Source organism: Oryctolagus cuniculus, chromosome 7, assembly GCF_051225735.1.
Source record: "Oryctolagus cuniculus isolate XC-2025 breed Fujian yellow rabbit chromosome 7, ASM5122573v1, whole genome shotgun sequence".
In the NCBI taxonomy this organism is placed as follows: Eukaryota; Metazoa; Chordata; class Mammalia; order Lagomorpha; family Leporidae; genus Oryctolagus; species Oryctolagus cuniculus.
Genome location: NC_142873.1, coordinates 46937751 through 46951444, shown reverse-complemented (window position 1 = coordinate 46951444; position 13694 = coordinate 46937751). Strand labels below are relative to the sequence as shown.

At 54.8% G+C, this 13694-nt stretch overlaps 1 protein-coding gene across 4 annotated transcripts in view; it reads left to right on the top strand.

Moving 5' to 3' along the window:
- The window catches only part of SNX27 (sorting nexin 27), an 86430-nt gene extending 78779 nt beyond the window's left edge, over positions 1–7651 (top strand). For all 4 annotated transcript variants that reach the window (XM_008264446.5, XM_051857298.3, XM_008264447.5 and 1 more), the window contains 4 exons: positions 2489–2638; positions 2810–2938; positions 3255–3314; positions 4124–7651. In XM_008264446.5, the coding sequence (XP_008262668.1) occupies positions 2489–2638; positions 2810–2938; positions 3255–3314; positions 4124–4171 (387 nt within the window). In that variant the 3' untranslated portion in view covers positions 4172–7651. The remainder of the gene's footprint in view (positions 1–2488; positions 2639–2809; positions 2939–3254; positions 3315–4123) is intronic.
- The last annotated feature ends 6043 nt before the right edge of the window (positions 7652–13694 follow it).

The window sequence follows — 13694 nt, the reverse complement described above, 5'->3', positions numbered from 1 at the left end:
CAGATAAATTAAAAAATTAAAAAAGGGAGGAAAAAAAAGATGCCTGAATCCTACATCAGTGCCTGGGTCCACTTCCCAGCTCCAACTCCTAATTCCAACTTCCTGCAGACCCTGGGAGGCAGCAGTTAGGTTCCTGCCACCCCCTCTGGGAGACCTGGGTTGTCTGCCTAGCTCCAGGCTTTAGCCCAGCACAGCCCTGGCTGTTGTTGCCATTTAGGGAGGAAGCGAACCAGCAGATGGGAGATGTTTTTCTCTGTGTCTTTCTGCCTCTCAAATAAATAAAATCCTTTTTAAAAAGGGGCGGGGGGCAGTGCTGTGGCATAGGGAGTAAAGCCTCCTCCTGCAATGCTGGCATTCCACATGGGCCCAGGTTCGAGTCCCAGCTGTTCCACTTCCGATCCAGCTCTCTGCTGTGGCCTGGGAAAGCAGTAGAAGATGGCCCAAGTCCTTGGGCCCCTGCACCTGCATGGGAGACTGGGAAGGAGCTCCTGGCTCCTGGCTTCGGATGGGCACAGCTCTGGCCATTGCGGGAGTGAACCAGCGGAGGGTAAAGTGAGAGAAGAAACTGCTGTGACTGAAGAATTGTCCTCTAAATTGATAGCTGGCCCTGTCCCGTGTTCTTGCTACCCTGTTACGATTTTTTGTCTTCATAGTTGCTATCACTTTACCTTAGCAGAAATGCAAATCAAGGCAAGGAGCTGTATTACAATGCTCCCCCCTCTGCGCCGCAGAGCCCTCACACTCGGCCCTGGTTACAGCGGCAGCGGTCGAGAGTGCCAGTCACTGGTAGCTGAGCCACAGGTCGCCGCATGTCCTTTTTGTGCCTGTGCCCTTCCTCCTCTCACGGGCAGGCAGAAGGCAGCGTGCCCTGTGTGTTCTTGGTTCCCTGTCCATCTGGTTGAAACCAGCGGCAGTGACGTGCTGTTATCCTCTCCCCAGGGCTCTGCGCCCGGTGCCAGCATGCCCTGGTCTGTGCCGGAGAGGAAGCCAGCTCCTAGTCCATGGATCTGCATCCCCAGCCCCTCCAACTGTCCTTTCCCTGTTTCTCCTCTACTCTCCTCCCCTTCATCTTCTTTCACTCCATCCCCTCTCAGCTCAGAAGTACCAACTTGAACGAAAGAGAGGCCAGTGTTTAGTGTGGAGGAGGATGGTCAGAGAGCTGGCTGCGTGGGCCTCAGTGGTGCAGGGACATAGGATGGCACTTGCCTCTCGTACCTGGGACAGTCAGGTGTGCCTCCTCGTGTTGCCCCGGGTGCTTTTAAAGAGAAAGAGAAATATCCTGGAGACCCTGGAGACCCCCGGGACAGCGGGGCTGCTGTGGGGACTAGCTGGTGACAGTGAAAGGAGCAGAGGCCTGGAAATGAGGTGAGGCTGTGGTCCAGGCTGCGCCCCTTATCACCTGTGATCACGAGTAGTCTCGCCTTCCTCTAGGTTTCTGTGAAATGATTAGTTTTTAAAAGTCTCTTTCGGCTTTGGCATTGTATCAGCGTGAGATTTTGACAGCTTGCCCATCATCACGAGATCAATCACTATAACCTTGGGTTAGAGAAATGAAAAAGGTAGATGAGATTCCCACTCCTCGGGCCCAGTGACACTAGACCAGATTAAATAACATCCTGGGTTTCCTCCTAGCCCTCTGAGTCTTGGTTGTTGTCTCTTGTGTATTTAAAATATTTTTAGCTGTTCATTTTATTTGCTAAACAGACAGTACTTCCCTCCATTGGTCCACTCTCCAAAGGCTTGAAAAGCTGGGAGCCAGGAACTTAAGCAGGTCTCTCAGTGGGCAGCAGGGAACAATCACCGGAGCCATCCCTGCTGCCTGCGCAGGGTCTGCGTTAGGACGCAGGGTCAGGAGAGGAGCCAGTTATCAAATCCAGGCGCTCAGATGCCTGAATATCCCAACCAGTGTCTCAGCCGCTAAGCCAGATGCCTGCCCCGGCATCTTTTTTTAAGTGGACAAAGAGGATCTGAAGTATGAAAGTGCAAGTTGGAAGTGGAAGGAAAGCATTGCGTAGAGTCCTGTTCCAGCTTAGGGATGGGTGTGAGACTGTGGGAGCATCCTCTTTGTACCTTCAACCTCTTTGTACTACCTCAACCACTTTAAAAAAAAAAAAGAAGAAGAAAAAGATTTATCTATTTATCCGAAAAGCAGAGTGACAAAGAGGAATCTTCGTATGCTGGTTCACTTCCCAAATGGCCACAATGGCTGGGGCTGGGCCAGGCTGAAGCCAGGAGCCAGCAACTCCATCCAGTCTCCCACATGGGTGGCGGGAGCCCAGGGACTTGGGCCGTGTTTTGCCGCCCTCTCAGGCATATCAGCAGGGAGCTGGATTGGAAGCAGAGCAGCTGAGACTGAAACTGGCACCCTGACATGGGAGCCGGCCCCGCAGGCAGCAGCGTACCCTGCCGAGCCACAGTGCCCGCTCCCCTCAACTGCTCTTCGTCATGGTCCAGGTCCACAGTGACACTGTCTCCCCTTCATTCCTAGTACCTCAACATGCTAAGGACTTGTGAGGGCTACAATGAGATCATCTTCCCCCACTGTGCCTGCGACTCGAGGAGGAAGGGGCACGTCATCACAGCCATCAGCATCACGCACTTTAAGCTGCACGCCTGCACCGAGGAGGGGCAGCTGGAGGTAAGAGTTCACATGGAGCGGCTCAGTGTCCTCGGCCTTACAGGCTGCTTCCGGACGTTCCTTCCTCTGCCCGAGCCTTCCCGTGGGATGCTGCAGACGCCTGCATCCGTTTCTCTTGTGTGCCCAGCTCCCCAGGCCATAGACCTCACTGTCCTGTTGTTGGCTCTCCAGAACCAGGTCATAGCATTCGAATGGGATGAGATGCAGCGGTGGGATACGGATGAAGAAGGAATGGCCTTCTGCTTTGAATATGCACGAGGAGAGAAGAAGCCCCGATGGGTTAAGATCTTCACGCCATATGTGAGTGGGGGATGGGAAACACACTTGGGGGAAGTGAAGACACAGTTAGCAGTTGTCTGGACTCTGCCTGTGGCCAGCAGTCCCTGTTCAACCTGTCTTTCCTGGAGGCCCCGCTAGGACTGTCAGTGTCACATCCCGCGAGGCTCACGGTTGCCACCAGGAGGAGCCAGAGAATAGTAAATGAAGCCCGGCTGCCTTTCGTGGTCTCCAGACTGTTGGGAAGAGGGGGTCCTGGGGGCAGGAGTCCAAGGGTGCTGCCCCGTGGTGCCTGGTCTTGAGAAGTCAGTGAGTGGGGCTGCCTGTTCTTATTTTCCAGTTCAATTACATGCATGAGTGCTTTGAGAGGGTGTTCTGCGAGCTCAAGTGGAGGAAAGAGGTAATTCTGAGAAATCCTTCTCTACTTTCACATTTTCTACAATTTGTTTAAAATGTGTAGGCTGCGGCCAAATACCTGGGACCCTTACCTCCATCTCTGTCTTTCCAGGACTATTAGTTAGAGACTGGTTCCCCCCGTCAGCCAGGACATGGTTCCAGCGAGGCTGGGCTCTGGATGGTGAAGGGGCCATGAGCCCGGCTTCCTGCCTCGCCCAGAGGGCGAGCATTGGCTGCAGGCTCCTCCATCTCTCACGCACCATGGACCCTGCTCTGTCTGTCTTGTTGATCAGATCGCCCTCCCCGGGGGGCAGCTGTCCTGCAGCTGATAGGGGCTCCCTAGGCTAACCCAGAAGGTGGACGTGGGGGAAAGTTGCTGTCTGTGTGGGCCCACGCTGGAATCTGGAAGATTCTGGGTACTTAGCTACCTACTCTCTGAGAAAATCGTTCAGAGGATCAGGAGGCAAAGTCAGGAACATAAAAATTTATATTTGTAATCGAGTACGAAGAACACTGGCCTGTGGGAATTATATCTGGGTTTCCTCTTAGCTCTTCCTCTCTGTAATACCGGTGGGCAGGTCGGCCTCCCGGGGTCTCAGTTTTCTCGTCTGCAAAGCAGAAAGCCCATACCAAGTGATTGATGTCCAGGGTCCCTTCCAGCTCTGGGCTGTGACCTCAGGTGGGAAGATCCCCGGGGGCAAGAGGCCAGCCAGATCCTGTCATCCAGTCGTGCCCTTTGCGTTTCTTTGAGGAGTTGTCCTCAGATGGGAGGAGATGTGGCTTCCCAGTAACTTTCTTCTTTTTTCCTTTCAGAACATTTTCCAGATGGCGAGGTCACAGCAGAGGGATGTGGCCACCTAGCCTCTCCTTATCCCCTCCCCTTCCCTTCCCTTCGCTCTTGCCCCACCATCTCCCAAGGCAGACAGAGTAACCATTAACACAAAAGAAGAGAAATAGGAAAGAAGTCATTACGTTGCAAAGCCCTCCACTAAATATCATTAATACCCCCCGAATCTCCCATCTTGGAAGTGAGCTGGTAGAGAGCAGCAGGTTGGTCAGTACCGGGAGTCCACTGAGTGCAGACAGGAAAAGCAGGAAGCCCAGCCGACTCGCCACAGGTGCTCTTTCTTCCACCTGGGCCTCACACCGACAGCCTCTCCTTGTACTATATTTTTAAAACTGGAACTATGAACTTCATCCATTTGCACTGTTCAGACATATATATGTATGTATGTAAAAATTATATATACATAAATTAGCTGCACGTATATACATATATATATTTCTTTTTAAATTTCATATTGATGGCAGTACCTTTTTTAGCTTGTGTTTTTACACACTTCACTAGAATTCATGACCTCTCTCTCTCTTGCTCTCTCTTTATTTTGAAACAAACTTTAAAAAGAAAAAAAAAATTTACAGGGAAAAATACCTCTCCTCACGAAGGACTCGAAACGTTTACAACCTGCCGGGGTCTCCCCGCCGTTCTCTGCACCGAGCACACGCAGATTCTGGCCCTTGGGTTGCCGCCGAGTCTGAGGAGCAAGGGGTGCTGGGGAGGAGAGAGGTGGCTGTGGGTGGCAGGGAGGCTGTGCATGCTCCCTCGGCCGCCTCCCAGGCCGCCTCTCCCCACCTCGGGGCTCTCCAGCCGCCTCGCATGCGCGCGCACCTCCTTCCTGCCTCCCAGAGGCCCCTGGGCCGCCCCTTAGCCGGCCCAGCCTGAAGTGGAGGTGGGCTCAGGAGGCCGGTGCCTCGGCCCGGAGGCGATTTCCCACTCCTCTGCCTTTTCTGCGGCAGGGGTGCTGTTAGGGCACAGAGTTACCGCTGATACCTTGGGCACGAAGGTTGGACTTACACAGGGGAAAGGAAGGAAGGCCCATGTACAGAAGGTTTTACTTACCCCATTCCTGACCAGTAACCACCTGTAACTATTCCATTTTTGTGACTTCCAGAGACAGCAGTGTTGAGGAGGGATCTGATAATATCTTCAAGGCCTTAGGAAGCTTGGAGTGAGTCCATGTTCTGTGCCAAACAAACTGTAGCCCCATCCAAGGCAGCGGAGGACCCAGGAGGGAACGGTGGGAACATGGTTGATGTAGGGTGGGTCTCCAACTTTCAATTACAAGGAGACTGAAGGAAAACCTTCAGGGCCCTCAAAGAGCTTCTCACTTCTCATCTGACCCTGCAGCCGGCCTCTGAGCCCAGAGAAGCAGAGGCCGGCGCCCGCTGGGCGAGGGCAGCACCCCGTCCCCTGAGTGCTGCGGGCTGTGCAGGGAGCACTAAGCCCGGCTCAGGTGCAGCTGAAACACACCTTTGGCCCTTGGCCTTTCCCCTTCTCTGCCTTCTATAAAGAACCCTCACCCAACCCGGGGCGGCATCTTTTGCCTGTGTAACTGGAGGGCAGCTATGGTTGTGGTCCACTCTGCAGAGCAGCGTTGGGGGGGGGGGGGGGTGTTGAAGTTTGTAGTTTGTGACCTGCTTGTGCACATCGTCCTGAGGCCAGGTTTCTGTCCCCACACTGGCCCCAGGGAAGCGCAGGCTCACGGGGAATGTCCTCCCCCGCACCCCTTCTGCAGAGGGCGAGGCATCGGAGTGCTGAGTGTTAAGAGTTGCAGTGAGACTATTTGAAGACTTCGACACAGAATCAATTCTTTCTTTTGGCTTAAATGAATTTAATAATGAGCCAACGGACCCTGAAAAGAAGATTATATTGATTTCCTACTCCGAGATGCTAAAGAGGCTTTTGGCACCAGCTTTGTGGAAACCGTGAAAGTCGCAGCAGTTAAGCCCCCGACTCCTCGTTGGCGGGAGAGGAGCAAACAAACCTGAGAGTCCACGCGACTGCACGGATGATGCTGGCCTCGGGGCGGGGCGGGGGGGTGGCGCAGGCAGCTGGCCTTTTGGCAGATTCTGTTTAGGAACAGCAGGTACTTGAGGCTGCCCACCTACAAAGCTCCCAGCTGCAGTAAGGAAGTGGGAAGCAGGGGGCCCCTAAGGGGCGGCCCCTTCTCTTCTACCCACAACAAGCGTCCCAGGGGTCTTTGCAGCTGTGGTGGTCCGTGGGGTGCAGCCCCCTTTGCATGAAACAGTGCTCCATGTGGCTCTCTCCCCCCACCCCACCCCCGTCCTCTGATCCCTGCTATCTTCTTTAGTCCTGGCTTCTGCCCAGGGAGGCTTCTACCCGGTCTCCTTGTGCAGTTTGTCCCTGGGAAAGGGGGACTGCCCTGCCCACAGCTTCTCCCCAGCAGAGCCAGCAGGGTCTCCCCGGTCCCTCCGCACCCATCTGGAGTCTCTGTGGCAAAAGCCCAGAGCTTTTCACAGATCAGGAGAAAACACAGCCCCGAGCAAGCTGCCCCTGCAGAGCAGTCCCCCGGGCGATGCTCTGGCCCGATGCTCTTTACAGTTTTATTCCAACTCCATTCTTCTGCCCTCCCCCTGCCCCAGGCCCAGGCTCTCAGGGCAGCTTCCAGGCCTGGACAGAGCTCTCAGGGAGGAATTGGATTATCCCAGCAGCCTCACACCTGGCCAGTTCTCCCCAGGCCAGCAGCTCCAGCTCATGCCCTCTCGCAGCTGCACCCCCAGTGCCTGGAGCAGCACCGGAGGGCTCTGTCTCCCTGTGGGCCTGGCTCCTAGGAGGCAGGTGTGCGGGGGACCGCTGCCGGGTGGCCTCCAGTCTCCGGGTGTGGATGCCCCCCTCCCGCCCCCTGCTTCCCACCGTGCTCCCGGGCTGCGTTCAGCAGCAGGTAGCTGGCGTGGGGGCTGTCGGGAGCCCTGCGTGCGCAGCTCCTTTACCAGCTTCCTTGGGTCACGTTAGCCTCCCTCTGGAGGAGAGAGAACAGAGGCAGCTGCCCGTCTTCCAGTCCTGCCCCCCAGCCCCGCCTCCCTCCTTGTGGCCCACCCCTGCGCACACACAGCAGGCCTCATTCATGCAGCACAGCTTCGGCTCCCTGCTCAGAGCAGGCGAGGGCGTGGGGAGGGACAGGAGCGGGGGCGGGGGTGGGTAGTGCGGGGTGGGGGCCTTGGCCAACTGCTAAACTTGGACAGCAATTTTACGTCATGCCCCTCTTCTACACCAGTGAGCTGGGCTTCGGTTTTTCCCAGGCCATCCACACTTTTAATTTATTTGAGAGAAACTCTAATTGTATTTTCACTGCAGTATCTTGTATTTTTTATTTGTGATTTAAGAAATGTGAAGAGAAAATACACAGACACATAATGGCTAACAGTGTTTCTTTCATTCCTTGTTCTAGAGCTAACCACTCTAAAATTGTTTGGTAATGTCACTTAGTGTAATTAATTGTAACATATTCTTTTAAATAAATTGATTTATTGATGAAACAATCCTTTGGTCTCCTAGACTACAAATCCTTTGGGCTGTGTGGGAAGGCGTGGTGAGGGACCTGTGAGATCAGAGTTACAGTGGTCAGTCTGAAAACTGCAGGGGCATCCGCCCCAGGTGAGGCGGGGGTGGCAGACGCCGGTGGAAGGCGAAGCCAGGGAGGTCCTGGTCTCTGCTGCCTCCTTGGAAGACGCCTCCTGCTTCCTGAGATCTTAGAGTCCACCAGCCCCCACAAAACCCTGCTAACAATTCCCAGACCCCTCTCCTGGCCTTCAGCAGAGAGCCCTGCTGAGCATGTGGGACAGAGCTTAGCCCCGTCTGCCTGACTCACACACACACTGCCACGCATTTCCTGGGGCTGTGAACCGAAAGGTGGGTGGCTCCTTCAGGAGCGCACAGCCCAGCGCCGGGAGCCATGGGTGCTCACGATCACTCCTCTGTCCCCAGCCCAGAGGGCGAGGGCGGCCCTGCTTTCCTGGCCTTTCGTGGCCTTGATTCATACACACCCCCATGTGAGCACTGGGGACTGAGTCCCTGCTCTCAGGAGCACCTGCTCCCCTCTGGAAAGCTCACTGTTTGTGGCAGGACACTTCTTAGTTTTATAATAAAAACTCTCCATTTTAAAAGGTCTTTTTGTACCCTCCGACCACCTACTGTTCTTTAACTGGAACAGTTTGCCATTTTGTATAGCAGGTTGGGAGAGGTATTGTTCAAAAATACAAGTGCTGACTATTTGGAACCTGATAAATGTTACTGTGCCAATGGGAAGACAGTTTTCTTCGTTAACAAGAAAAGAATCCATTGAGAAGTAGAAAGCAGAATTCCAGAATTGGACTTCAGAGCCAAGTGGACAGACTTCTGTTACAGCCTCCCAGTGTGCGACGCCGTGTTGGGTCCCGCAGCAGACAGATGCAGAGGGGCCCTGTGCTGGCGTCCAGCCTCACAGGAACAAGGCATTCCCGATGGCCAGGCCACGCAGCTGGCCGAGGCTTCCATGCCCTCAGGGCTGCAAAGGAGGGAGAAGTGTGGATGGTGCAATTAAGAAAATCTTCATGAAGAAAATGATGTGTAGGGTGAATTATTAGCATGGACAAGATTTCAACAGGACATTCAGCAAACGTGTATGGAGACAGGCCCTGTAGTAATGGGGGATGAAAAGACATGAGAAGAGACAACTTGTCCAGAGAACAATGAGTAGTCCTGTTTCAATAGAACTCAGGGTGTGTATAGGAATGAAATAGAAAGAAAGGCTTCAGCGGCTGGCACTTCAGTGTACTAAGCTTAGCCTCTGCCTGTGGTGTGGTACCCCATGTGGGTGCCGGTTCAAGTCCTGGCTGCTCCACTTCTGATCCAGCTCTCTGCGATGACCTGGGAAAGCAGTAGAAGATGGCCCAAGTCCTTGGGCTCCTGCATCCACATAGGAGACCTGGAAGAAGCTCCAGGCTTCTGGCTTTGGATCAGCACAGCTCCCACCATTGCGGCCAATTGGGGAGTGAACCAGCAGATGGAAGATCTGCCTCTGCCTCTGTAACTCCGCCTTTCAAATAAATAAATAAATCTTAAAAAAAAAAAAAGGCCGGCGCCGCGGCTCACCAGGCTAATCCTCCGCCTAGCGGCACCGGCACACCGGGTTCTAGTCCCGGTCGGGGCGCTGGATTCTGTCCCGGTTGCCCCTCTTCCAGGCCAGCCCTCTGCTGTGGCCAGGGAGTGCAGTGGAGGATGGCCCAGGTGCTTGGGCCCTGCACCCCATGGGAGACCAGGAAAAGCACCTGGCTCCTGGCTCCTGCCATCGGATCAGCGCGGTGCGCCGGCCGCAGCGCGCTGGCCGCGGCGGCCATTGGAGGGTGAACCAATGGCAAAAGGAAGACCTTTCTCTCTGTCTCTCTCTCTCACTGTCCACTCTGCCTGTCAAAAAAATAAAAAAATAAAAAAGAAAGGCTTCGAAGAGCTTTGAATGCCAGGCTTGGGGTGCTTCACTGGACATTAAAAAAAAAAAAAAGGCAGGATGGGCATTAGGACGCCTGCATCCTATGCTAGAGTGCCTGGGTTCGAGTCCTGGCTCCGCTTTCCGTGCCAGCTTCCTGATAACGGGCACCCTGGGAAGCAGCAGGTGGCTCAGGTACTTGGGACCCTGCCACCCACGTGGGAGACCTAGATAGAGTTCCTGGCTCCTGGCTTAGCCTGGCCCAGCCCTAGCTGTTGTAGGCACTTGGGGAGTGAACCAGCAGATGAGAGATCGATAGATCTAGTCATTTTCACCAGCTGCAGTTTAGAAAGTCTGATGTTTCAGGACACAGTGTAGACAGAAGAATAAATTGGGGCACTACCATGATTATCCAGTTAATAAGAGGAAGCAGTGAGAATTGAAAAGAGGGAAATGGGGCCAGCACTGTGGCATAGTGGGTAAAGCCACTGCCTGCAGTGCCGGCATCCCATATGGACGCCGGTTCGAGTCCTGGCTGCTCCACTTCCAATCCAGCTCTCTGCTATGGCCTGGGAAAGTCTTTGGGCCCCTGCACCTGCATGGGAAGACCCGGAGGAAGCTCCTGGCTCCTGGCTTCAGATGGGCACATCTCCGGTCGTTGCAGTCATCTGGGGAGTGAACCAGAGGATGGAAGACCTCTTTCTCTCTTCCTCTTCCTCTCTCTCTCTTTGCCTCTTTGTCTCGCTACCTCTCCTCTCTCTGTGTAACTCTGACTTTCACATAAATTAAATCTGGGGCTGGTACTGTGGCGCAGCGGGTTAATGCCCTGGCCTAAAGTGCCGGCATCCCACATGGGCGCCGGTTTGAGTCCCGGCTGCTCCACTTCCGATCCAGCTCTCTGCTATGCCCTGGGAAAGCAGTAAGAAGATGGCCCAAGTCCTTGGGCCCCTGCACCTGCATGGGAGACCTGGAAGAGGTTCCTGGCTCCTGGCTTCGGATCAGCACAGCTCCAGCCACTGCGGCCAATTGGGGAGTGAACCAGCGGATGGAAGACCTCTCTCTCTCCCTCTTCTCTCTCTGTGTAACTCTGATTTTCAAATAAATAAGTAAATCTTAAATAAATAACTATTTAAAAGAGGGAAATGAATATGAGAAAAATTGTGGAAATAAAATCATCACTTAATAACATTGCACTTAGGTGAGTAGAGTAAAAGACTCCCAAGCGTTTAGCCTGTGTGACTGAAGAGGGAAACATTTGACAGTTTCGAGTGGGAGGAGAAAGTTTCCGTTGGGAGAGGCAGCATAGCTGCCCAGGGTCCATCCTTAGTTTACTCAACAACTGCTCGTGTCCCGGCCCTGTCGAGGGTGGCGGGGAGGCAGTGCTCAGCGACCCCTGTGAGCAGCTTCCGAGAGGCACGCCTGTGCTTAGGAGAGCTGGAGCACGAGGCAGGCGAGGAGGGCGGCACGGCGGGGATGGCGGTGCAGACGCACCTCGGGGCTACTGCAGGGGGGCTCCGGGGAGCTTCTGAGACCGCAGGGGAAGGGGTGAGCAACGTTGCGTTCAGGAGGAACTCAGGTGAGAAGTGCACGCTGGGAGGAAAGAGGATGCATTGGAGGGGAGTACCAGGACGCTGCCCCCTGGGCAGAACTGACCAAAGCAGGAGCCGACTCAGGGCTGGTTGGGGCTCGGCCGTGAGAGGCTCTGACGTTTCAGTAGAGAATTAAAGGCCAAGGGAGAGCCTGGAGAGCACGGAGCCGCTGGCCGGCAGAGTCCCGCCTACAGGAAGTGGAGACACCTGTGTTATGATTACACTTGCCAAGGCTCCTTTAGCCTGCGATGTTCTCCTTACCTGGGTCTCCCTGACTGAAGATACTTTTTTTTTTATTTATTTATTTTGACAGGCAGAGTGGACAGTGAGAGAGAGAGAGAGAAAGGTCTTCTTTTGCCGTTGGTTCACCCTCCAATGGCCGCCGCGGCCGGCGCGCTGCGGCTGGTGCACCGCACTGATCCAATGGCAGGAGCCAGGTACTTATCCTGGTCTCCCATGGGGTGCAGGGCCCAAGCACTTGGGCCAAATTCCACTGCACTCCCTGGCCACAGCAGAGAGCTGGCCTGGAAGAGGGGCAACCGGGACAGAATCTGGCGCCCCAACTGGGACTAGAACCCGGTGTGCTGGCGCTGCAGGCGGAGGATTAGCCTAGTGAGCCGCAGCGCCGGCTGATACTTTTTCTAAACGGGGTTTGTTCCTACGATGGAAAGGCTTCCCCAGGCCGTGATATGAACGCATCAGCCTCACTCTTCTGCCGCCAGAAGCTTGATTTCTCCTCTTCCCATTGTGCTGCGTTAACTCCGAGCATCAGTAGCAGGACTCACTGATTTCAGAGGAAAGACACAGTCTGTCCCGCTGACTGTTGGCGAGGAGGGGAGGCTGCCACTCCGAGACGGACCAGGGCAGCAGGGGCTTCTCTGCCTGTGCCTGCCCAGCCCACCTAGGCACACCCAGGAGAGGGCCCCAGAGCATTCTCTCACCCTTGGAGGTGCTTTCTCGTCCAAGCCCATCTCCCGTCTTTCCATCCTGACTCAGAAACTGTTCTGATGTTGCGACGATCCACGGGAAAATTCGCAGACGCTGAGGACCAACTCCTGTTGTCTCTTCCGACACACCCCTCTCTCCTGCAAACGCCCGCACGGTTTCATGGAGACTTCAAGGGCTGTCCACTTGGCTGAGAACCCCGACTCTTGCGAGCAAGGTGCCACTCTTGGGCTCTGCCAGCCCAAGAGGCATTACCCCCAGGAGCAATGCCCACAGGTCTGTCTCCCCAGCATTCCCCATGGTGCATCACTTTGGACTGTTCTGACATTGAGGCAATTTAAGAGAAGGCGGAAGTGGAGGTGGGGGGGGGCACAGCTGCAGGGTGAGCTGACACCAGATCAGAGCTGGAAAGATGAACAAGCTTGGGGGCTGGCGCTGTGGCATAATGGGTAAAGCTGCCACCTGCAATGCCGGCATCCCATATGGGTACCGGTTCGAGTCCCAGCTGCTCCACTTCTAATCCAGGTGTCTGATAATGTGCCTGGGAAGGCAGCAGAGGATGGCCCAAGTGCTTGGGTCCCTACACCCACATGGGAGACACAGATGAAGCTCCTGGCTTCGGCCTGATCCAGCCCTGGCTGTTGCAGCTATTTGGGGTGTGAACCGGCAGATGAAAAGTCTCTCTCTCTCCTTCTCTCTCTCTAATTCTGCCTTCTAAGTAAATAAAATAAATCTTTGGGGGAAAAAAAGAAAAAAGAAAAAATGAGCCAGCTTACAAGCAGGGATGCAATGAGGGTGGGATCGCCTGGAAGCAGGCGGCCCCTGAGCTGTGAAGCCCCAAACTACACCTGGATGAGCTTTCTAAGCCCAGTCCTAAAGCCGTTCACAGAGGAAACCTTGGGAATTGGAGGGACCGCAGGGCTCAGACAGTGCACCTGTTACCTGAAGGCAGCCCCTGACAGAGCCTGCTGGATGCTGCTTGGGGTCTTTGCCTTGGGTCAAAGCACAGGGCCAGTCTCTCCAGCCATCCCTCACCAGCTTTGTGGTACAGGGTATGTTGACTAGCCCTGCCTGTCTGTACAGCTCTATCCTGCGTTATGGGGCTGCTGGGAGGTTGAATGAGGGCATGCACATTGGAGCCTGGAACAGAATCACAACCCGAGCAGCAGTTCACGAGTGGTGGTGTTGCAGCCAGCTCCCAGTAGCCCCAGCAGCACAGGAATGGAGGTCCGGCCTGTGAGACAAGTCCTCCGCCTTCAGAGGGGCAGGCCTGCTCACTTGCTATCTTCTCCAGCTGTGCCCAACCCTGCAGAACATTCTAGATCCAAACCCCAAGGGCAAGAGAACAAGATCCCAAAGTTCTGAGCAAACACAAGGCCTGAACACTGCTCCTAAACAAGGGCTGGGGGGAGGGTCGATGCCGCAGGGATGCCCACGTCCCTTACTGGAGTACCTGGGATTGAGTCTCAGCTCCGCTCCCAATTCTGGCTTCCTGCTAGTGTGCATCCCGGGAGGCAGATGATGCCTCAGGTACTTGGGTCCCTGCCACATGGAGACCTGGGTTGTAGACCTGGCGCAGCCCTGGTA